General features: G+C 47.2%; 1 protein-coding gene across 7 annotated transcripts in view; it reads right to left on the reverse strand.

Moving 5' to 3' along the window:
* Positions 1-25,990, reverse strand: part of ITPR1 (inositol 1,4,5-trisphosphate receptor type 1) — a 3,145,915-nt gene that overhangs the window by 2,374,994 nt on the left and 744,931 nt on the right. For all 7 annotated transcript variants that reach the window (XM_069643506.1, XM_069643503.1, XM_069643505.1 and 4 more), the window contains exons 14-15: positions 15,306-15,447; positions 4,554-4,712 (exon numbers count right to left, since the gene is read on the reverse strand). In XM_069643506.1, coding sequence (XP_069499607.1) covers positions 4,554-4,712; positions 15,306-15,447 — 301 coding nt within the window. The remainder of the gene's footprint in view (positions 1-4,553; positions 4,713-15,305; positions 15,448-25,990) is intronic.

A 25,990-nucleotide genomic window follows, 5' to 3' on the forward strand; every position in this document is an offset into this window, starting at 1 on the left:
GATTCAAGTCTCCCAAGACCATCACAAAATCTATCTTCTCAACTAGATTTAAATTGTTGAAAATCGTTTTTATCTTTTTTTAAAACTCTTCTGATGGCAATTGGGCTCTAGCCCAATACATATTTATTATGGCCATGGTATAATCAGCTTTCTCCAGAATGTTAACTTGAATAAACGGTGATGGTGATTACCATAATTGGACATTAAAGTTTTTAGATTTCTTAATGGGTGCCAGCAATTCGGCTATAGGACGGCCTCTTAAACGTAATGCCGGTGTTACTAGAATATGATATCCATCCCATATTGGAGCAGTTGTCAACCATGTTTCTTGATATAACGATATAAAAATCATTCAAATAGCTTTCCTTTGAATTGATGAAATGGTGAAAGGTTCTGGTGTTCCATGAGATTAATGAAACAACCTCTTTTAAAGGTCATTGTTCTGTTTTTGATCCATCACTTCATAAAGTTTGGCTAGGGTCAATAAGGCTGTGTTCATGGCTGTCAGTGTGTTATTAACTGTTGCAAAGCCAGCTGCATGATCTTCCAGAAAGGTGGGCTGATTGATTGCGCCTTTTATCCCTTTATTCTTTATTAAATAATTTGATTGCCTTGGCATCGGCAGGATGGAGGACAATGAATGTGCTGATGATTCGGTTTCCACATGTTCAAAAGACTCCATGATTTGTATATTGCATTGCACTCCCAATCCTTCGTTCGCTGTTCTGGTACTTTCATCTTGTGACATCGCCATATTTCCAGCTGTTCCTTTGATTGAGGAGACCACATTTAATTGCATTAGGTCACCAGTGTTCAAGTGCACAAAGACTATTTCTTCGTCATTACATGAAGTTTTGCTTAGATTCATAAAGTCCATTGCCTCATTGTCGACTTGACCAGTTATATGTAACTCATACACTGCTCTTAGTCTTTTTCGATTCTCCGCAGTGCATATAGTAGGTGGTTCAGTAATGTTTAACTATCAATGGTGTATAACTTATTACTGTCAACTCGCAACGATTCCCATCCGTTGCCATTGTCAAGTCTGAAAGCCCACAAGTCGGTATTGTTCCACAATCAGTGGTGGGCATGTTCTTTTTTAAGTCTACAATCTCATTGTAAATTCGTGCATCAATTTGTTTAAATTTATTTTGACTTGAGGATCTCTCCATTGCTTGGTGGTCGTGATTGTAGTACGACTGTATATCGGCTCCCATTGACCGAGTGCGCGGTCGCTCTTTAAGAAATGGTTTTCTTTTTGCCATGATAACAAGCACTTTTTTGTGAACCAGTGACTTCGCGTTGCCTTGAATGAGGCTATTAACCGAAACAAGTGACGGCATACCCGACTTCAGAATGAATTGTGAAAAAGACATTTTCGTTTGCAGTTTGTTTAAGAAAATTCTCGGAGCTTATAAATTCAGAATGCTGTCAGTAGTTTCTGAGAAGGCTTTAGAGAGGGGGGATTAGCAAAAAACTGATGACTACCCACCCTAAAGCAAGTTCCATGATTGGCAACTCCGCGTGTGGTAGATAATGTAGGCAGCCGTTGCTATGATTATCATTCATCCTCCACAGTATACACTTTAAACTTAACTGCACCTTTCCCAGCAAGTTACATTAAATTTAAACTCACTTTTCAATTCAAAATACTTCCAGAAAATTGCTCACCGAGCATCACAAATTATTAAGAAAGCTAGGATCGAGAGTCACACTGCGCCAGCCACCCCAAGACAGCCACAGACAGCAGCCCTTTGCTCCAAAGCCCTTCACTCCAAAGCGCAAAACACTGTTGTTGCAGAAAGCAGAAGGCAGAAAAAAAAGTCAGTCCAAAGACACTCTGCTTCCAACGTTGGTTGTCTTCATGACCATCAGTCTGGCTTCAGAGATGCCAGAGGCACGAAAGCTGCTTTCCTGGACACCCGTGAAGATCTGCTCTCTAACCTTGATGCCAGCATTCCTTCTGTCCTACCTTCTGTCAACCACACCATCCTGATCAATCGACTAAGTGAGAACCTGGGAATCACGGATCGGGCCCTGGTTTTTTATCCTCTACTTGGCCCCTTTAGCCCACATGATCTCTACCTTCTCCTTTAACATTCAGTGTTATGCGGATGACACTCTGCTTTCCTTCAGGCTCCTCTCTTCTCTTGCTCATTCCTGACGGTCTATCCGCAATTCAGGATTGGTGTTCCTCCAACGATCTCCGCCTTAATGCCAGTAAGATGGAGATACTTCTCATTGGGACCCCTAACCCAGTTTTCCCTCTCTCACTCTGGCCGCCCAGACGGGGCCCTCTTCCTTCGCCTTTGTGCGAGGCAAAAAAAACCTTGGTGTCATCTTCAACTCCACTCTCTTTTTCTCGCCTCGCATCTCAGACGTCGACAAGAAGTCCCACTACCAGCTGCTCCTCTTCAAAGGGACTCTACCCTTTCTCACTTTCCCCCAGAAGCTCACCGTCTCCAGAGCCCTGTTTATCTCTAGGCTGGACTACTGCAACCACCTCTTTCTCAATCTGTGTTCCTCTACTCTCCACTCTCTGCAACTAACCCAGAACAGGACGGCAACACTTATCCTTGGACTCAAGGCCAGGGATCGTATCTCTCCAGCACTGAAATATCTCCATTTGCTCCCGGTGGCAGCAAGGATCAAGTTCAAGACCTTTTGCATTGTCTACAAGGCTTTCTGGGGTCAGGGCCCACACTACATCCAACGCGGTCATCCAAAACACTTTCCTTATCGAGCCCTTCCCCCTGCTACCTCCAACTCTCTAAGGGTTAGATGCTTCTACAGGCAGAGAGTGGGGGTAGATCTCACTCCTCTGCAGGTGCCTCCCTCTGGAATGGCCTCCCTGCCCCTCCCAAACTTGAGCGGACTACCTGAAGTTCTGGAAGCAGCTCAAAACTTTCCTCTTCTCCTCTGCTTTTTCTCTCTCACTCCCCTATCTTCCCTCCCGTGCCTTGTCGCACCTAAAAACACTTGTGTGCAGGCGTGTTATAAATGACTTGTATCATATCACATTATTTTATCACAGATGCCCAAAAAGATATACAATGTGGCAGTAAGAAACAGCTAGACTGGCAGCCCCCAAATGCCAGTTTAGCCAGGTCATTACACTTGGCAGGACTGCTTTATTAGAAATGCACACTTAAGTCATACCAAACCGAAGAATGACTAAACTGGCTGCACCAAAATGCCTCTCTGGCCTCTAATACCACATATCATATCTGCTTAGACTGACATGGACAACAATTATGATTTATGGCACAATCCATCCCCCGACACATTGCCTCTCCCTGCCACCTTCATGTCCCTCTTCCTTGTCCCAGAGCTTACGTATGAAGCTCCGTGCCTCATAGGAAAGTACTGGGATGAGGAAGAGTGTGACTAGGAGTAATGCAGATTACAGGTAGCTAAGTCAGGCATAACCTCCATGTACCTCTACCTCATCCCAGTACTTGTGCGTGAGGCAGAGAGTCTCATAAACACAAGTACTGCCTCATACACAAGTACAGGGACGAGGAAGAATAGGGATAGGAGTAATGACGATTACCAATAAGTAATCAAGGCATTAAACACAAGTAGTGGCGTAACACCACTGAGTTGACTGGACTTCAGCACTCCCCCTGAAATATTGGGCTATGTTGACTCAACCTGGCTGAACTTCAGAGCAGTTGCCCGACAACAGGACACATATGTTAAATGGCACCTGGGTTTCGCTGTTACCAAGGGCCCAGCAATTACTAACGCAAAGCATTTCACTGTTAGTACCTGCATTCAAATGCCACATTTTTTAGGCAATTTAAATCGTGATAAGAAGGGAAAAAAAGAAGGGTCCTGAAAGGGATGCATAAATGTCCCAACCCATGACATAGCACACGCAGTAAGCACAAATAAAGCAGCACTTGCATCAAATGCTATAGCTACAGACAGACAACCACCTTTAGTAATAGTTATATTTTTAAGGCATCAAACTGAGTCACTGAAACCAAATAATTGGGGCAAAGGTGGGACAAACCAATTCCCATTGGTCAATGTAATCGCATAACCAATTTGTATTGATCCTTATTCAAGGACTGAGAGTGCCATCAGCAATCTAAATCCCACTGCGCTGTCAGTTACAGCAACTCATTTAGCAGCTTCTCTGAACTTTGCTGCATTTGTCATGTTAGAGCTGTCACAAAGGACAGATATGAGCTCTACACAGCTACACAATGGGACAACTTTAGATTGCATCAACATCATTCAGGTTATAGAGACTGCCCATCTATTTATGTAGTTAAAGCCATTTGAGACACCTTCCATGTAACCAGTTAGTAACACTTCTTGAAGACGGGAAATCCAGATCATCATAAACCAATATTTCAAATTTTGCAAAGTTTATTAACCCTTCACAGTTTGCTACCAGAATAGGATGGCTTTTGAGTCACAGTGGCAAATGTCATTAATGTAGCAGCTCACCCTTAAACAATGACAAGTGTATGCCATTATGTGATTGAGAGAGTTTAAAATATTGTATCCATACTTCAGTAAATCTTGTGTAAATAACAAACCTGGTTTTTGCGGTAATCTTGCTGGGAATGTCTTAGCACCCGATAGCACAGTCGACAAATGTGTCTGAAGGGGGCATGTCGCTGGTCTCCAAGCTCCTCCAGCCTTAGCATTGGCCCATCACCACAGTCTGTGAATGGGGCTTGCAGAAGCTTGAAGATCTGAGGAACAGAATTAACAGATTTAAGGATGGGAAACTAAAGTTCCCAAATGTGCAACTCCAAAGTATCAGACCCCTTTTGCAACTTAAACAAAATATACAGTTTATTCATGTTTATTTGTTTTCATTTTTATAACTCGCCACACAACCTTAGGTCTCAGGGTGCACAACTGATATTTTAACACAAAGTTGTATGTACAGCACCAAGAGCAGGTGCCTTGTAGACAAACAAAAAGGAGAAATTACTCACCGTAATGATCTTTCTATTGATTCTTCTCCCGCAGATTCCTCACCTTGATAGATATCCATCATCCAGCTCTGCTGCTCGGAAACTTTTTGCCAGGGGGGGTGTGTTGAACCTCGATTCGGCCGTCGATGAGTCTTGTTCGGCTCTCAATCGTCAGCTCCGATAGTGACATCAGGCGTCATATATGGGATACATTACTCACCGTAATCTTATTTCTGATGCTTGTATCTGCTTAGAATCACATGCAGTGCATAGGCAGACAGCTAATGGAAGCTGCGGAGTATTACAGTTGTTATTTCTGAAACTCAAAAAGGGACGTCGACAGAGCGTGCCAGCAATATTATCCCTAGTGTGACATCCACTGTACCCATGGTCCTTCACGCGTCAAGGTCCTTCAGATTGTTATTTTTCTGACATGATGTAGCATGAAGTGCAGCGTGAGTATGAGTACAGTTATATCCAAGCAGATAGGTATCGGACAATCTCATAAGCATCCATGCACCTTCTCTGTGTATCTGTCTTGGAATGAGTGTCAATGCAGTAATGCTAAGTGAAAGTGTGTATCGAGTTCCATGTAGCTGCTTTGCAAATGCCGTCTAGAGGGATATTTGCAATGAAAGCCAGAGTGGCTCCAGTGCTCCTTGTGGAGCGAGCTCTAGGCATGAAACGCGTTGTTTTGTTTGATAATGAATAGCACAATTGTATACATGTGACTATCCATCTGGAGATGGTATTTTTGAAAATGAGGTCTCCTTCTCTGCCTGCTGCTATGGAGACAAACAGTTGGTCTATTTCTCTTAGCGCTTTGGTCTTGTTTACATAGTAAAGGACGGCCCTCCTCATATCTAGTGTGTGGAGTTTTACCTCAGCTGAGCTGGTGGGATTCTGAAAGAAAGCCAGTAGCTCAATAGACTGGATTACGGAAAACTTAAAGATGAATTTAGGGGAGAACCTAGAGTGAGTATGTAAAACCAGCTTGTCCTTGTGTATGACAAAGTAAGGAGCCTGCACTGACAATGCTTGTATTTCACTAACTCTTCTTATGGAAGTAATAGCCACTAAGAAGGCAGTTTTGTAAGTCAGGTGCTTAAGACTTGACTTATGCATAGGCTCGAAATGGGGTCCCATGAGCTTGGCGAGTACAACATTGAGATCCCATTCTGACAGCGGATATGAAATCGGGGAGGGAGGGTGGTGGGGGGGAGTCTTTTGACTACCTCAATGAATGTTTTGATGCGGGCACCTTCCACATGAGACCTTATTGTGGGAGGTGATGTAGGCTGACAAGGCCACCAGGTGGACCTTTAAAGAGTTGAATACTAACCCTGAGTCTAGCAAGTGGAGCAAATATTTTAGAATGTGGGATGGGGTACATTCAATGGGATTAATTTGTTTAGACTGGCACCAAATGATAAATCTTCTCCACTTAAAATAACAGTGTCTAGTGTTAGGCTTTCGTGCTTCCATCAGGATATCCATACACCTGGCAGGTTAAGATGTCAAAATTCTATGACTTCGGGAGCCATGCTGCCAAGTTCATTGAGTGAGGTTGCGGGTTGCACTGTTAATCTCCCGTGTTGAGTGAGCAGATTGGTCAGACACAGGAGCTTGATGGGATCGCACATCTCCAGTTTGCGCAGATGTGGATACCAAGGTTGTCTTGCCCACATAGGAGCAACAAGGATGAGCTTCACTTGTTCCTTTAGGATCTTGTTCCCCACCATCTTCATGAGAGGCATAATCAAATTTCCCTGACCAGTTCATCCATAGGGCGTTCCCCTTGAAGGCTGGCTGGGGGAACCTGGATGCAAAGTCTGGGCATTGACTGTTTTCCCTTGTTGCAAATAAGTCTTTTGTGGGGAAACCCCATTGAGACAAGAGGTGCTCTGGGACCCCTGTGTGTATTCGCCATTTGGGCTCTTCTGGTAGGGGATTTCTGCTCAGAGAATCTGCCAGAGTAGAGTTCCCCTGGAACGTGCTGAGACGATAGGAATATTTTCAGTTTGAGTACCCATCTCCAAATTTGTGGCGCAAGCCTGGTCAGATTTGGAGAATGTGTGCCCCCCCCCCCCCGTTTGTTGATGTAAAACATAGCCGTAGTGCTGTCCGTCAGGACTTGCACCGATTGGTTCACTAGGTGAAACTTGAATGCCTGAAGGGCCTTGAATACCGCCAATAGTTCCAACCAAATGTTGATGTGATTCTGTGCCGCAGCATGAGACCACAGACCCTGAGCTGTGTGATGAAGGTAATGAGCCCTCCCACCCGGCGAGTGAGGCGTCTGTCGTGACAATCGCTTGTACTTCCGGATCGTGGAAGGATTTCCCCTTGAACAGATTTTCTCTTGTCCACCAGCAAAGATTTTGTACTAGTTTTGGTGAAACGACCACTAGATCGTCCCACTGACAGCTTGCCTGAGACCACTGTTTCGCCAACCACTCCTGCATGGGTCGCAGGCATGCTTGTGGTAAAAGGTAAATGCAAGATGCCATCATGCCCAGGAAATGCATAGCTTTGCGCACCCTTATCTGGCGGCCGGCCTGATAATGCAGACTTTGCAGTAACATGTTTTAGACTCTTTCCTCTGACTGAAAGACCAACCCCTCTACTGTGTTTATAATAGCTCATAGGAACTGTTTGGTTGTGCTTGGCACTAGGCTTAATTTATCGTTGATGGAGAAGCCCAATTGAAAGAGAAGGTTCATAGTTCTTTGAATGTTTTGCCTGCAAATTAGGGGCGACTCCCCTGTAATTAGCCAGTCATCCAGGTAAGGGAACACTGGGATTGCCTCCCTGCGCAGGTGTGCTGCCACCACCACCAGTACCTTCGTGAATACCCTTGGAGCAGATGCTATTCAGAAGGGCAGCTCCTTGAATTGGTAGTGCTGGTTCGTTATCTTGAAATGCAAGAATCTTCTGTGCGCTGGGAACATTGAAATATGAAAAAAGGCATCTTTCACATCGAGAGTTGCCATGTAATTCCCCTTTTTTAGTAGAGGGGTTACCTCTTATAGCGTAGTCATGCAGAACTTTTGTGGCTTGACATATTTGTTTGCAGGGCCTAAATCTAATACTGTGCGCATATTTAGATCTTTCTTTGGCACAAGGAAGTAAGGACGGTGAGTAACTTATAATTACTCTTACGTCCTGTCCCCTTTCCTCCATACTGCATGGGCGATTACAACTGAATGTAGCCCCAGGGTGGAGAGGAGACCAGCCTTAAGCAAATAGGTTCCTGAGAAATGCCTGTCCGAAAGCCGCTTCAGATCTAGAGCTGGCATCCAAACAGTAATGCTTGCAGAAAGCCGAAGGAGTAGCCCAACTGGCCGCCCTGCCTATGACTTGCCAAGGGACATGGCGCTGGAATGCGATGGTCGTTGCCTTGGCCCAGACTGCGTGGGCGTGCATGTTTATGTCTGTACTGGCCCTTGTATGCTGAGACCATCCAGCGGGATATGGAGGACTTGGAGGCCTGCTGGCCTGGTCTTTTTGCCCTGTCCGTATGGACGCAAAGGAAAGTTGCCCTGCGCAAATGAAGGCTAGACTGTCGGCCACCTACCTGGTTGAGGCCAGTCCCACCTTGGCACTCGTTTTTCGGGGAATAGGTGGAATGGCGTCAGACAGGTGCCCCTTTCTGGCGCTGCGGCCATTTTGTCGGGCTGCCTGCTACGTGCCTACGACGTGTTGCTCAGCCCGCTGGACCCGGCCTCGTCCAAGACTCTTAAGTGTGGATCATAAGGCCTACCCTGCTCCTCGGGCCTCGGCCCGGTAGGTGTAAGACTCTCGATCCGGGGGTCGATAGAGCTGTGTTTAGGCGCCCCCTCAGACACATTGCCGGTAATAGGGGCGCAGCCCCTCTGACGTATTGCCGGTGTTAGGGAGTAGCCCCTTGCCCATCGTGCCGGTAAAAGGGCGTAGCCCCTCGGGTGTAGACCCGGTATAAGAACCTTTCCGGTCCCTCAACACTGCGCCCGGGAGGATCCAAGGACCCCTTGACCCGAAGGCCGGTAGCGATAGCATTTTCGGGGCGAGTCCCTGGGAAGGAGTCCGCTGGAAAATATTGGCCCCACCTTTGGCCTAGTTCGATGCTTCACGAAGTTCTTGAGATTCTGTGGAGGAGACCTCTGGAAGAGCTCCCTCCTCCTGGCTAGTCTGTTCTTCAGCGCCTTCGAGGACAGCGAGTCACATGCCGAACATGATTGCCAACTGTGGTCTGAGCCAAGGCAACGAAAGCAGCGGGCGTGGGTCTGAAGTTGGGAAGAGCCTGTTGCAGGATGGACACCTGTTGAACCCTGTAAAAGTCGGCATGCGTCGGGGAGGAGCGCGACGCCTGAGAACCGAGTACCTGATGATAGATAAGACAAAGAGAAGAAGTATCCGCGCATGGAATTACATGGCCGTTGCCAAACCCAGGAGCGCTGGTGAATCCGGGCTGTCGACGCGGAAAAGGGGACTGAGGTGTGGTGCCGGAGGGCGGAGTCAGGGCTGCGCATGCTCCCTGGGCCGCGCCCCGCGTGCCTCTAACTTTAAAGGGGAAGAAGGTTTTTTCTGGTGAAAAAGATTCGGCCTCCCGTCCCTTGGAAGGGACGCCCATACAGTATGGAGGAAAGGGGACGGGATGTAAGATTAAGAGAATAGAAGTCCATGCCTCACTGTGAAGCTGGAACCTTGTCCACCGCCTGACTCACCCTAAGCGAGGGGATCTCCGCCAGAAGAGTTGCAGCCCCAATCTGTGGAAGTGGGGGGCTGAGGGAGGGAGAGGAAATGGAGGTATCGGCAGAAGCCTGAGGAAACCACAGAGAGAAGCCATGGGTCCGCAAACCTTGCCCGCCAGGAATGAATGTGAAGGGTAATCCTGCCCCCCCACTGGTGAACTGTGGATCTGGATGGCCCGTCACTGTTTCTTTCCCTCTGGGGCTGGTGCCTGGGAGGGGGACTGGAAGAACCCCTTGTGTGGCAAGGGTGGCCTGTCCGGCTGCCTAGAGCGACGCACATGAAATCCCCTGAAGCCACTGAAAGTATGACCTCTGTCAGAACGTAGTATGACTTTGGCTATAGGTCTTGGTCGCAGACTTAGTCAAGACTGACGAGGACTTCGCTGTTAGGGAGCTATTTTTATCCAGCTCCTCGTCAGTAGTCGAGCAAAACAAGTCCCTCCCCTCAAATGGCAGGTCGAGAATGCGTTCCTGCACGTCAGGGTAAACTTGGTCGCCTTGAGCCAAGCTGTCCTCATGTCGTTGGTGACACAGATAGCTCTGTCCACGGTGTCAATGTGTGCCACTATAGACTCCATGATATCTTGGGCCACTATCTTCGCCTCGGTCAACCCTGCCTTGAATCTCGCCTGCTTATGTGCAGCGAGCTCAGGGATGAAGTCCGCCATCTCCCGCCAAAGCTTTTGATTCACCGCTGCTAACATGTGTCTGCATTGGCCTGGCGCAGGTGGAGCGTAGCAATAGAATATATCTTTTTGCCATAGGCCTCCAGCAGCTGTTCCTCAGGTTGTCAGCACCTCTGCCAAGACCCCTGTCTCAGGTTGTTCAATCTACGGGATCCTCAGGTACTTGACCACTCACGCCAGCCTCTCGTGGAAGGCCCTAGCTGGGGGAGGGTTTGGAGGGGGTAATTCTGTCCCCTGCTGTGTCCTGCAGGTTGCGTACTGCCGGTGGAGGGATGGGTGTTGGCAGCTGTGGCGTGCTGACTGGCAGTGCCGAAGGCTGCAATGGGGGCTGCGCCGGGAACCAGGGCCTGGACCAAGGCCAGAGCTTGAGGTGGTGTAGGAGGGAGCATGCCCTTGATGACCCGCCTGAAAAAGGTGCCCATCTGAGGCGACTTCATGAGGGTGAGGCACTTTTTCGAAGAGCCTGTCCTCGCATGCTGGTGAAGGGCTTGGTTGTGTGGGAACGGTTCCCTGACCCTGTGTCTGCTGCAGTTCTGTTGCCGCCCCTGGTCTAACTAAGCCGGGGTCTGTGTATCGCCCCTGTGTGGGTGAAGTTGGATATTAGGTGGGGAGGCCCAAGATGCACCACCATTTTGTCTGGCCGGGCGGCCCTTTTGTCATGCCCTGCGACACCTGCGTGGTGCCTGATGAGTTGGGACCAGTGACAGCCTGCACGCTTAAGAGCGAAGGCTTGGACGTTCCCTGCACGTCAGGTACAGTCCTGGGAGGCGGGGTGCCCAGCGCCATGACGACGGTAGTGTTAGTACGGCATATAGGCACCCCCTCTGGAGAGAACTCGGAGTTAGAGCAGAGCCCCTCTGGGAAATCCCTGGTACTAGAGCCTTGCTGTTCCTCAGCGGTGGGTCCAGATGGAGCCTCTGTCCCCTTGCTGGTCTTAGGACCTGGAAGCTCCTCACGCTTAGACGCTTCCCAGAGATGGAGTCGTCCCTGCGGGGTGCAGAGGAGAACAGCACACCTACCTTTGGCCTGTTCTTCTGGCTGTGATTTTCAAACAGTTCCCTCCACCTGGCTAAGCGATTCATCAATGAGGCGGGCTCACTGCGTTGTACGCAGAACAGACGTCCAGCCGTGGTAGGGGCCAAGGTACTGGAGGCAGAGCGCGCAAGTATCCGACGTGGGGAAGGAACCCTTGCAGGCCGGATACCTGCTGAAACCCGCCATCAATCATGCGCCGGGGTGGAGCATGGCACCAGAGGACAGGGTATTAACACTGAATAATTGCTATAGACAAAAGGGAAATAAAATATCCCAGGGAAGAGCGTATGTAATTACAAGGTTGGATGCCTAACCCAGGAGTGCTGGTGAAAGCGGTCCGCTCCCGTCAACGCGGAAATGACGGCTGGAGTGGCGCCGGTGGGACGAGTCAAGAGAGTGCATGCTCCCAGGGCCTCGCCCCCGCGCACATCTAAATTTAAAGGGGAATACAATATTTTCTGGTGAAAAAGGTTCAGTTTCCATCCCTTGCGAGGGACGCCCATACAGTAAGGAGTAAAGTGGATGGGGCGTATGAGTAAGGAACTGAAGCATTGGGCCGAGTGATGTACTATATATACACGACGCCGATTTCACTTCCGGAGCCGATAATCTAGAGCCGGACAAGACTGTTCTAAGGCCGAGTTGATGTCCACTACATCTACCAAGATGAAGACTCTACAGGAGAAAAGCAATCCATTGAAATGTACTTCCCGCTCGTTAATATTCTTTGAGATGGATCTTTCTCCCATGTATTCTTATCCCAGTGTAGCAGATCTTCTGAAACCTTTCCACCTAAGGAGTACCATCACAGCTCCGAGTCTGCTACATCACACTGACATGACCTTGAGGCCAGTATATATTATATATGACACTGCACCCCATGACCTCAGTTCCACTTTTTTCCCCTAGCACTCTACCGCTGAGGGAGCGCTGGACCAAAACAAGAACGCTAATAGAGTACATCCAGGGAGCAGGGGACGCACAAATAGGGGGGTGCGCGATCACCTTAGGGCATGCATTTTAAGCTATATGGTTGATGAGGGTGTGAACACCATCTTGGCAAGTGGCATCCATTTTGGAAGGTCCAAGCGCGGTGAACAATATTTTGTGCGTTAGTATTAGGCCCCTTGCGAGCACATATGCCACCCCCATCCTGGCCAGGTCTGAGAGATCCACAACCTCCTCCATTTTTCAGAAAGTTACAGGCCCTCATGCCCTGGAAGAATGAGCCCTACAAGGTCATGAGAATAGAGCCTGAGAGCCTCTTGGAAGTACCATCCCACGGAACAGATAGCAAGGCCCTCCAGCCCCCAACAATACCCACGCAAGAAATAGAGCTCTGCCACGCTTTTATCCCTTGACCCCCGCATGCCATGGCACCGTCCCAACCCAGACCATCAACCATAAAACTTTTACACCTCTTGATCGATCCCTAAGATCAAAAGGCAAGGCTATCGCGCCTTCAGAAATCGGTCACTTGATTTGTGCAGGGTGGCATCAGAATGATAACCTAAAACTAAGGTGTGGGACCTTGGTGGTTGCTGATCTGTGTGGGAGCAAGTGAAGTGTGTATGAGTTAGTGTGACCTTGGCTCTCCTCCGCGCCCATCCCTACATCAGCCAGGTGCATTGTTACAATCAGAATAATAACTGTGTGTCAGAGTAGCCAATTAATTGTTAAGTCAGCTCACTGAGGATGACGATGAAATGGCCAGGCACCCCATATGCCCCACACTAACAGAGAGCACCCCATATGCAGCGGGCCCTTACATCTATAGGCCCCCACCAATCAGGGTTGCAGAATTGTACTATATATGTCAGAACGTTTCTGCAGCCGCGGAGTTATTTGTTGGCGCTTTCCTTTTTTAAATGGAAATAAACACTTGTTATCCTTGCAAGTCTTGGGCCTTTTTCCCTAGCAGGTTGTATTTCTTCTGGTGTGAGCTTGCAGAGGCATGCCTTCAGTGTTATTCATCATCATAATGTTACTGAGACGCAAATATATTCTTCAAATGGATTCCTTTCTCTGAAGGATTCCTCATACATGATAGATTCCCATAGCAGTACGTGGAACTGCAAGAGAGAAAGGGTACACTACCTAAACTAGAAAATGAGTGAGAACCAGCCTGCCCTGAAAGCAAACCCAAGTAGTATGTAGCCGCTTGGCAAATGTCCAAGACAGGGACACCCTCCCTCCCTCTATAAATCAGAGGTGGCAACCATTCCTTTGGTACGAAGAGCACCCAGACTTTCAGACACATCCTTCCCTGCCAGATCGTAGGATTCGTAGAGAGAATGATGCACCTTGACAAGGTCTGATTGTTCTCAGCACGGGCATCAGCATAATTGCGGAAGTGATGATAACCAGGAAAATCACCTTAAGGGTGAGCAATCTAAGAACATGAATACAGGTGCTGAAACAGAGTGCCCATCAGCCCTGTCAATACAAATTCAAATGCCACACAAAATCCACAAACTGATGACGTGGAAACTGATTATACAATTCCTACCAAAAATGACATAACAGTGGAAATTATTAGGAAAAAGCCATGCTCAGGGGCTCTTTTAAAGACCGATCACAGTCCGATACCTCATCACAGTGCTGATCTATTGATAGTCCGGACCAAAGACAGCAAAATAATCCAACACTGAATAAATGAGACAGGATAAATAGTCCAGATCCCACTCTCAGCACAAAGCGGAGAAAACAGGCATTAATAGGCTTAGCGGCCGGTCTCAGAGATAAGAGGAGCACATTCAGAATATTGCCCAACAAGTACCACTCCTTGTATACGTTAGTCTCAGCAGCCAAGCAAGAAGGTTCAGATTGCTGTGGTGTAGATGGAGACAAGAGGAGGATAGAGTGGAATGAGTGTGGAGGTTGTTGGAGAGAGGGGTTCTGCAGAAGAGTTGAGTGAGACAAAGGAGTGAAGCAGTGGTATAATAGGAATAGAGCATAGATAGTGAGTGGTAGTAGAGGCCAGTAGTCAGAAGGAGCTAGGGAGAAGTGGTAGTGGTAACAGCAGAGGGGTAGCAGTAGGGAGTGGTAGCAGTAGAATTGGCATATTAGTGGCAGTAGTAAGAAACAGTAATACAGAGGGGGAGTGGTAAGAGTGAAGCGATAGTCATGAAAAAGTAGTAGTGGCAGAGAGGTCGAGTGGAGAGTTAGTACTAAGGGAAGTAGTAGAGTGGTAGTAGTGAGTGGAGGGGTAGAGAAGGAAGGCAGAGTAAAACATCTGAAGGAAAGAAAAGTAGTGGGGAGGAGAACATCATGGGACAAAAGCGCAGAAGGGAAAGGCAAGGGACTGCGTGGGTGCTGGCTGAGAAACTGCACAAACGAAGACACTCCTTAACAACTCCTGTATAACATTAAGCAGGACTAAGCAAGGGAAAGATGGATCTGGAGCATGTTAGACAGCAAGTGATTTAGGGAAGGCCACCTTGTGTCTAAGAAGATCTACACAGTAGGGTGTCACAGAGCACGTGCACTAACCTTTGTTTGTTACGCTTGTGCTTCGGAGGGGGAAAAAAGACCAACCAAGTTGTGAGCATTTGTGCCAACTTCCCCAAAACCACTTTTGGGATAGAGTTTTGAACCCCTATCTCAGACCTCCCATGCTTTGAAAAGTCCTGAATAAACACACTTGAAATGTCAGATGGTGTCAGCATGGCTCATTTCTGTCAACATCCCTTCACAGTAAGTTGTCTGCTGAGCCCCACAAGCTGTTAGAAACCAAACGAGATATTTCTAAGCTAAGGAACCCCATTGTAATCAGTTCATAAAAGAAAACTTTGTTAACAACGGCCACAAGCTGAATCCAAGTGACAATAGACGAACATGCTGACCACATTTTGCAGTGGAATGCAACAAACTGCAGGTTCAGTTTCCAAACATTCAGCAAACAACATCACCTGTTTGAGTATATTTTGCTCCCTCATCAGCTTTTGTCGCTCTCGGTTAGGTTTGTTGACAACAACTTCCAGCACATCTTGAGCAGAAATGGTTCCAGCAGCTACGAAGTAAACCAACTCCTCCAGCAGCTTTGTAACAGCCCTATAATAGCAAAAGAGGACATCAGAAAGAAAAGCTGCACATACTTCAACTACTGCTTCAGCTCCACACCCTACTCCCTAGGCATAGATCATAGAAGAAAGAACCAGAGTTAAGCCATTGAGTGTCAAAGGTGTAAACGGGAGTAACTTCAAACTCATTGAATAAACGTTTATACAAGGCACCTTGAGTTGGGCATTTGTGCTAATATGCAGGAACATGCTTTCGGGAAGTTTTTAATGCAAAATGAACCTGCCCAGCTGTTCCTGGAGATTGTGATTACAACATTTCTTGAAGAACAAAAGTGTAGTAATCCCTTTTGGCAGACCCACAGGAAAATAAGAATTGTAGGAAGCTTACTGAAGGCAAGTTCAAAACGAATTATAATGAAGGATCAGGAACAAACCCAACGCATGCGCTAGTTTGATAGGGATGTAAAAGTACAGCAGTCGGAGTGGAACATAAGTTGAGGGGTACTTCCCTAATGTCCATCTGAGCAAACGATTCATACTTGCAGTAGGGTAAAAATCCAATAGGGTATAAATCGACTTTGATGACTAGTTTTATATTTTTTCTGGTAAATTTTGAAGCCATCATACTTCAACTACAACAAAGTCCACACTTAATATAGGCGAGTGTCTTAATGTAAATGTACTGTCAGCATTTTAAAAGTTTGAACACCACCATTACATAGTTGTGTTTCAAGATAGAGTTAACATCTTTTGAAATTAGTTCTTTATTTTTTCTATTAATCCTATGGAAGCTATCATACTTCAACTATGACCAAGTCCAAATGTATATGTATCGTTGGCCTCTCAACATTTTTAACACTATCGCACAGCATTTGTTTTCACATATTACAATATTATTCACACCTCAAAATTTGTAAGAATGGTTATACATTTAGGCTTTGAGGCTGTTGATATCACACAGCGCAAGACACGGCCATAATTTCTCTTGTCCAAGTTCAGAACTAGTCTTCACAGTCACCTTTGAAAGTAGTAACAAGCTCAAAGATCATGAACAACCGAATAAAAGTTTACAGAATAGATTGCGCTACTTTATACACAGGCTTAACAAAGTTAACAATAGCAGTGATTGTTAAGGCCTTCAATGAAAGACTGCCAAGGGTGATCGTTTCCATCTACTAGGAAAGTAAGTAACAATTAAGGTACCAACAGTAAGGTAAAGTACTCGCATGGAGAGTGGATAAAAATGTAAAGAGGATTCCACTTGGAATACAGGAATTATCAGAAATGGCACGTTTAGACGAACTGAAGAGCAATTTATGGTTTGTAGTAGGAAAAAGTGCCCTCGGCCCAAGAATCTGGTTTCCCAAAGCAACATCGCAGAAATGGATGGTTAAAGTGGTTAGTGCAGATAAGAAGTTTACACAATAGGGACCATTGAAAAGGACTGCTACAGAGATTCCTCTGACTTTCCTTTGGCTCGCACAAGTTCTTCCTGCAATACGCATTAACCAGAGAAATATATATGAAAATATCAGGAAGCCCCGGGTGAGTGCAGCTTAAGGCTCTTGTCCTCCAGTGGCCCATTTGGGCTTGTTTTGGAAACGTGAATCATGCCAGCAAACTATGCGCTGTGCAGTTAAACAGCCCCGGATCCCTATCCTCCAACCCTACCAGAGCAAACCCTGTTGGAGAACCAGACAGTAGATGGCCCGGTGGTCGACACCAATGAAACTACAACAATCAGCTCAGCTCTCATTCAGTTGCCTCACGACTCAATCCAGGGCGTTCTGGAATTACCCAGTTCTCCTTTATTGCACTCTCCTACATGCCTGTGTACCCACTGATCTTATTAAAACATCCAATCTAAAAATCACCTCCTTCCCGAGCTCAGCCCTCCTTCAAATCCCTCGCTGTAGGCTTTGTGGAGTCGCCAGTCGCAAAGGACATATGACGGACTGTACACAAGTTACTGGTCTGCCTTCTACTCGTTCATTACAAATACTCTTCCAATCTACTTAGCCGACGGTTTGCTGAACGATGCAGTTATGCATATTATAAACCCTGCCCTACCGGTTGCTTGAGAGGAATCTCTATTAGCCGAGTTAGCTAGTTGTTTAGCTGCATCTCCAGCACTGATTGAGGCAGCATCTGAAAGGTCCAAAACCTTGTCGCCGGCATCGTCTGTTTCATCAACCTCGCCAAAGCCTAGTACAACGGGCCCTCTTCTAGAGGCCAAAACCATTTCAGCATTGAACTTAGAATGAAACTCTTGCGAGGTTATTTGAGAGTATCAACACCAACAGAGAGCATTGAAGTAGGTGCAGGGTATAATGTGTCCAGCTACGCGGAGACGGAAAAAGTTCTGGCCAGCTGCGTAGTTAGTGGTCTGTGGCTGACCCTTAAACCATAGAACTTAATAAAGTGTATAGACACCACTTGCACTTTGCGCTAAGCTTCTATTTAGAAGGTCAGTATTGTACCTGCAATGATTGCTTGCTATACACAAGAATGCTGCTGCAAGAGAAACCCTTGAAATAAGTATTCCTGATTCTTGAAGATGTTAATTTGTGAGTTTATTCTCATAGTATATCATGCATTGAAACAGCCAACAAGTGTTTTCAAGGATGTGTTCTGTTGTTGTAACCTTAATAGGTGGGCTGGAATTTGCTCTTATTCTGCAATGATAGTTGTGTTCTAACGTTTTCACCGTCGTTGCTTTCGGATTAATTTCAGAGAGGTGTCCTGTCTGGAATCCGCAGGTGAAAACATTAGAGCACGTCAACTGAGAACTACCATTGAAGAATTAGAAGAGCAAACTCCAGCCCACCTAGTGTCACGACCCTCGCCCAAAACCCCCTCTGGCAAACCCATTGGCCAGGTGGAGTCAGGACTGAATCCCATTACTGCGAGGTAGAAAACTTTTCTATTTTCACATAGATCCTTCCCACAATCCTCCCGAGCTGGCGTGATGCACAATGGCAGATCGTGTCAGAAGATGGAATTGCTGTCCGATACTTAGATCCCTCGTACTCGGTCTTGCGCTTTTCAAAACCTCTGCTTCTCCCATGTCTGATTACTAAGTTCCACTGCCAAAAATATAGCACAGTACAAAGCCACATTATGAATCTCCTGACTGATGTAGGATAGTCCAAACAGGATTTGAGCTTTTGACAAGCTTCATATGGAACTGCCAGTGTCCTAACCCTATCTACCTTTCAGAGTCAACAGCTTGTTGGGTAAAGTAGCTGACTGAGTGAATAATCCTGCTGAAGAGATCATTGCGTTAACTGCTCATTCAAATCCTTTTGATAGGCGAGTTAAAGCGGCTGCATTAGAGGTATGTTCTTAAGAAGCAGGTAACATTCAGTTGTAACAGAGCTGATTTAGCTTTCAACTTATCAAAAGGACTACTAAATGGCCAGTGATTCAGAACGCATGCATCTCATCAGCGCTGGCATACCTGTAATGGTTCAGAAGTAGAACATACATCCCATGAGGGCTGCTATAACTGTAATGGCTCAGAACACTCATCTCATCTAGGCTCTTTTACCAACACTGTATTCCGTTATAGGTTAAGATCTGCATTCAAGCAAGTGCTGCATTTGGTGAGACAAACCTCAACTCTATAATTACCAGCCTAATGGCCAAAAGAAGGTTTGCACACATCTAACTAGGAGAATCCAATGGTAAAGATGCACTAGATTTGTAAATGAAAAAGGCATTTTCAGCTTTTTGAATATTTATTGGTGCCAAGTCAAAAGACAAAAGGGAGAAGAGCAACTATGAACCTAAGCAATGCAGGAGAACAAAGTAGGGGTGCGAGGGGAGGCAGAGAGAATAGAGAATGTATTAGACAATCCAAACAGGAAGAAACATACCAATGAGCTACATAAGTGAAGTGTGAAGGGAAATAGAAGCAAGATATAGGGCACACACAATAGGAGTGAGGGATGGAAACGCAGCAAAAGAGACATAGTAAAATAAGAAAACACAGATAAACAGCAGACTGGGAGAGCTGAAAATAGAAAATCCAAAATAGAGAATAACAAAGTTACACACCATAGTGACTACCTTACTCCTAGTCCGTAGTCCCCTTTCCTCCATACTTTTGGAACGTTCCGTCCATCGGGACGGAACCGGAGCACTTTTGAAGCATCAAAAATAATTGTCCTTTTATTTTTATGTCGGGCCACCGCACGTGACCGTAGCGCTACCTTCCTGAGCTCCACCCTGCGCATTACCCTTCAGTCCTCTATCGCCAAAGACTAAGGACCATTAGCAAAATAGAGGATACTTACTAAAGGTAACAGTGGGCGGACTTATGGAGGAAAGTGGACTATGGACTAGGAGTAAGGTAGTCATTATAGTGAGCAGCTTTGTTATCCTCCTACGTCCCGTCCCCTTTCCTCCATACTTTTGGGAGATTCCCAAGCACTGCCCAAAGAAACAGAAGGATGGAAAAGTCCCTTACCGGAACAGGTTCTTAAGAATTGCCAGGAGAAACTGGGCATTAGCCCGGGAGCTCAGGTCAAGACAATAGTGTCTGCAAAAAGCCCAAGAAGAAAACCACAAAGCTGCCTTGGCTATGAACTACGAAGGGACCTATTTCTGGAAGTTAACAGCGGCCTCTTTGCCACGGACCAAATGTGTATGAATGCCCTTTGGGGGTTGAATACCATGAATTGTGCAAGCCTCTGAGATGCATGAAGCGATCCAGCGTGAGATGGACGCTTTCGAAGCAGGTTTCCCGTTTGGGTCATCAAAAGTAACAGTTGTGAAGAATGTCTAAGTTTGCTTGTTCTGTAGGGCTAAAACTTCAGAGCTCGTCTGACGTCTAGGTTAGTTAGAACCCTCTCTGCATCCGAGACCGGATTCGGAAAGAAAACCAGTAAGGATATGGATAGATTTATATGGAACTACAAGACAATTTATGGAAGGATAGCAGGATGAGTGCGAAGCACAACCTTATACTTGTGGAAAGTTAGTTACGTATGTTCAACGGAGCTTGAAGCTCAATTATTCTTCTCGCAGATGTTACTGCTATCAAGGTGGCCACTTTCCAAGAAGGGAACTTGAGCTCGGTAGTGGTCATAGGTTCAAATGCCTTGTGACAGAAAGCTGTGAGGACCATTTCAAGAAAGGAGGTCTGACCGGCGGAAAGAGGAGAAGAAGACCTGCGAAGTGACTCTTGATTACTGTGTTTGCCAGTGAATAAGAGCAACTGTCTGTAGACAGATATGCTGTAATGGCTGATTGATATGTTCTACATGATAAGATGTGAAGGCCAGGGGCCGCAAGGCCTGATACAAGAGACAAGAGACAGTCAATAGAAGCCTGTCAAGGATCAAACTGTTTGGTTAGACACCAATGACAAAAATAAAGCCATTTACCTTTGTAATGAGACCTTGTAGAAGGCTTACGAGCTGCTTGAATTATGCGCATATTATCCTCTGAAAGATTAAACTGCGCTAAGGACCCAAACTCCAGTACCAGGCTGTCAAGTTAAAGGATTTGGGGAGGGGTGCAACACCTGGTGATTGCTCTAGTGAAGGTCGGAAACTGCAGCAACCTAATCGGGTCGCATATAGATAGGTGCTGCAGCTCCGAAAACTAGACCTGGCTGGCCACCAAGGAGCTACGTTTATGTTTATTGAATTTATATAGCGCTTTAAGCCAAAGTGCTTTACAATACAACAGGTACAAAGTGAGAGAAGCATATTGAAGAGGAGCGTGCAGTTGGAGGTTCTCCAGAGGTACCAGAGCGACCGATGAATCACCAGCAAAGGCGGGAACGCATAAGCCTTCATGTTGTCCCAAGGACCCTCAAGGTCATCCCCCTAGGAAGACGCTCCGAGACTGTCCCTAGAAGCATAGAGTGGTAGTTCCCTGTTTGTTGCAGTAGGAAAGACATCCACCGTTGCAGAACCTCATTGCTGGAAAGGTTTGGTTAGAACATGGCTGTTCATTTCCCATTCATAATTCGCAGCAGACTAGCGGCTCAGGGCTTCTACTGCAACATTGATCTGAACCGGAATGTGCACAGCCTGTGATAAAACATTGTGTTGTACTGCCCAATTCCAAATCTGGATAGCCAGCACCACCAGGGGAGGAGCCCTGGTGCCCCTTTGCTTGTTGATGTAGAACACAGCTACAGAATTTTCTGTGTGAATTCGCACCACTCTGTCAATGATAGAAGGGTGGAAAGCTTTCAATGCCAAAAAGATTGCCAGGAGTTCTAGGTATTTGATGCAAGACTTTCTGTCCTGCGGCAGCCACAGATAGTGCACCTCGAGGTGCCCCAGTGTCGCTCCCCACCCTATAATCTGTGGGCAGGGCACCTGGAAGGAGGTTTCCACTGAAAGGTTGCTGGCGGTTGACCACCACTGAAGATCCGCCATCATGGAGGATGGTATCGGAATCATTTTGGAGTCCGCGTCCACAGATCGAGGTGCCCTAAGCGCTAGCTGTGTGCGCCTCATTTTCAGTCTCCCAGGAGGTAGGGCTAAAATGCATGAAGCCATTAGGCCCAGGAGTCTCTGGAACCACATGTGCGAGGAAATCAGGAGAAAAAAACCAATGCCACATGGCCGATAAATCTGCAATTATGTCCTCTGTTAGAAACACTCTGGCACTGACAGTATCCCAACAGAAACCCAGAAAAATCAGGTCTTGAGCAACCATCATTGACTATTTCCGTAGAATTCATGGACAACCCCAGGTGGAACAGGAGCTGGAGGAGTGACTGAAGATTGGCTGTTGGAGCCCGTGGACAAGGACTCTGCAGAAGCCAATCGTCCAAATATGGATAGATATGAGCTCCCTGCAGTCTGAGAAATGCTGCAATAACCGCCATTATCTTTGTGAAGACACAGTGCCGAGCTGAGACCATACGGCAGCACTCGATACTGGAAGTGTTCCGCTCCCACGGAAAACTGAAGGTATTTCCTATGTGGGCCCCAGATCAGGATGTGCATGTAAGCGTCCTGAAGATCTACCACACTGACCCAATCGCCATTGCAGAGAGAGGACCTCATCTTGCTGGGCGTGATCATCTTGAATTTCTCTTGGGGTAGGAAAAGATTAACGTTAGAGAGGTTGATGGGTTTGGGCACTGTAAACAAATGGGAGCAATAGCCCCTGCCCCTTGCTCCCGTAAGGAAAGAGGTTCCACCGCTCTGAGGTCCAGAGGTTTCTGTACCTCGGCTCTGAGGGAGGGAGACCCAGTCTATGGAAGAGGAGGGTGGGGTATGAGGGAGGGGCAAGCAGAAGTCCACCGGGCAACAGACAAAACCCATCTGTCATCTGTGATGGTCTGCCACTCCTCCAGATGAGACAATATAATATTGTGTGACCGATGGAAAACATAATTTGGATGGTTCGTCAGCGACAAGACAACCTGTTTCCGAAGAGGAGGCTGATGGCCGAGAGAAAAAACGTCCACTTTGCCTTTGCTACTTAAGATGAGGTGAACCAAAGTAACTTTCTGCGTGGCGTGCTTGATGCTCCTGCAACCCTCTGAAATCTGATAAGGACCTTGTCTGGGTCCCGACCTCTGCTTATGGGACGCTTTAGCTGGGGGTTTGGCAAGGACTGACAAAAATGTAGCTGCTTGTGGGCTTGCCTTAGTTTCGAGTTCTTCATCGGTGGAAGAGTGGAACAGCTCTTTACCTTCGAAGGGAAGATCAAGTACTTTGTCCTGAACCTCCTTCGAGAACTTTGTAGCATCCAACCACACTTGGCAGGAGAGGTCTACTCCCACCATAAGGCCCTGAGCACAAGTGTCTACATGATGGACCGCTGCCTCCAGCAGGTCCTTAGCCAGAACTCTGGCATCAGATAGGTCCACTAAAATCTTCCAGCCTGTCCTGAAGGATACATTCCTGAAATTCAGAAAGCTCCTTCAACAGCTTCATATTTGCAGCTACAAGGGAGACCTTAGTAGTCGCCTGGTGCAGCAGAAGACCGGAATTGGAAAAGACTTTCTTCCCAATGGCATCGAGATGTTTGTCCTCTTTGGACAGGACCTGAGAGGCAGCCGTAGAGGTAGCTGCTGCCATCACCGTGGAGGGGAGTGGACATGCAGTCAGGGGTATGTCTTCTGACGAGTGTATCTTGTAGCATGGGTCAAATTTCCTGTTTACGTGCTGCCCGGAGTGAGGTTTTTCACAGACCTTGTGGGCTTTACCAAGCACATCCTTTTGAAGGAAAAACCCCTCGCACGCCTGTGTCTTAAGAGTTAAGGCTCCTGAAAGTACACCTTCTTGTGGTGCCGGTGGCTCGGGTATTGGAATATCCAGCAACGCCATCATATTGTAACGCTTACCTGGACTCCTCTGGAGCGTAATGTCCCTTCAACCCGTAGACCTCTTAGCTTGAAGCCTTTAGGATTCTTTTTCTGTTAAGGCAGACAGAACAATGAAGATGCTATAAATACTGCAAATGGGGATTAACTGCTAGATGAGGGATACAAACTGCTCAACTCAATCATAACCTGCAACCTGAAGGCCTGAAGAGGCCAGTGACAGAAGGAACTCAATCAGTGCAGTGGTGGCGAAAGAGATCGGGTCAATCTCACGTTCCTTGTACCACGCCTCAAATATTCACCATTTGCACACATACAGTGATCCTGATTGTCTGTGTGCAGCCATCTGCACCTCAAGCACCAGTAATCACATCTCATCCTTTCAAGAGCCACGCATGTCGATTAAGGGACTCAGGGTTAGGATGCAAAACCTAACCCACCGACTGGAAAAGGCAGTCCGCTGAAAAGGCAGCCAGAGTGGTGGGCAGATGACCAAGTCCAGGACATCCGAGTACTATGTTCTCGTCAACCAATCCGGGGCAATCAATAACATGGTTTCTTGGAAGCTCCCGAGAACCTACAGGATGACGGTGATGAAGTCCCACTCCACTAGGTATGCATCCCCTGATACATCTCTCACCGGAAAATTCCCTCGAGCAAAACTAACTGCACTTCTTGTTCGATTGCATGGCAAACAGATCACTGTCAGGGTACCCCAATGAGCGATCTCCTCGCGATCTTGCTGGCACACTTTCGACTCATGTGAGACCATGCTCTGCCTGCTTAGGGCGTCCACTAACCCGTTCTCCGTCACTGCCAGATGGAATGCCGAGACACAGACCTGGTTCTATAACAGGCAGAACCACTGCTGCATTCACCTACCTGCAAAAGCCAATGAACCATTCACCACATTGCTTGTCCAGGTAGCGCATGCCCACTGTATTGTCCATCATGATCAGGATGCGTTTCCTCTTGAGAGAAGACGCAACAACTTTCAAAAACTTTCAGGGCTATACTCTGTTCCAGCCTCTTGATATGCCACAGGTTCTCAATTGTGGACCAAAGGTTGCTCACATGCAGATCATCACAGTGAGCTCCCCAACATTTCAGGGACGTGTGGGCCGCCAAGTGAGATCGTTGGCCACCGACCTTGACAACACCATTCAGGGTGTCAAAATACTAGGACCGCTGACCCCTCCTCCCCCCCCAGTTACCACTGCAGGGATTGCATGCGCAACCTGGACCCTGACACTAGAAAAATGCAGAAAGCCTTGAGGAATAAGAGGTGGAAGAAGGGGCTGCCGACAAGCTGGAATAGTTTGACCATCTGTCACACACTGATGACTCTTTACAGGGGGTGAGGGGAAGCCTTCCCCTCCAAAGTGTCCAAGACTGCTCCGATGACCTAGAGCCTTTGAGTATTGGTATCATGTGTGACTTCAGAAGGTTTAGGTAGAAGCTCAGCCTGTGCAGAAGCGAACAGGTGTCTGAGGTGAGACGAAACCTGCTCCGACGAGTTTCCTTAGATCAACTAGTCATCCATGTATGCAAATACATGAACGCTGGATCTCTGGAGGGACGCTGCCACTACGGCCATCAGCGTGGTGAAGACCCACGAGTGGAGGTCAACACAAAAGGGGATCACCTTGAATTGGAAGTGCCTGTCCTCTATGAGTAATCAGAGGTATCTTCTCTGTCTCTTATGGTTGGGTATGTGGAAATATGCATCCTGCAGATCCAACAACACTAGCCAGTCCTGCAACTGTAGAGCGTGGAGAAATTCTCCTAGGGTCACCATTTTGAGCTGGTCCTTCCTCAGGAACTTGTTCAAGGCCCTCGAGGTCCAAAATGGGACTCATCCCTTCCCCTTTCTTTACTAGGAAATATTGGGAATACCAGCCTGACGCTCTGTCTGGGAGGCATCTCTTCCACAGAACCCTTCAACAACAGGGCTTGCAGTTCTTCCAAGAACTCCAGCTGCATAGGTGCAGAGGGTGGTCTGTCAGGGTTTCTTCACAAGAAGGGTAGACAGTACCTCCATTGGATGAGCCGAAATTCCCAGGCGTCGGAGGTTATCTCCCGCTATTGTGGCACGTGCTCTCCAATCCTCCTAATCGGGGAAACATGGGGGGAGTACTCCAAGCGGCTTTGTGGTCAGTGGCAGTGCTGTGGTCTACTGGCCCTCAGAGGTTCCCCTGCCAGAGCACAGGAAATGACTGTCCTTGCCTGGGTTGTGGGGGTTGCACCTTCCTCTCAAATGAGACCAACTGCC

The sequence above is a fragment of the Ambystoma mexicanum genome, chromosome 2p (genome assembly GCF_040938575.1).
Source record: "Ambystoma mexicanum isolate Mex_15411 chromosome 2p, UKY_AmexF1_1, whole genome shotgun sequence".
NCBI classification, from domain to species: Eukaryota; Metazoa; Chordata; class Amphibia; order Caudata; family Ambystomatidae; genus Ambystoma; species Ambystoma mexicanum.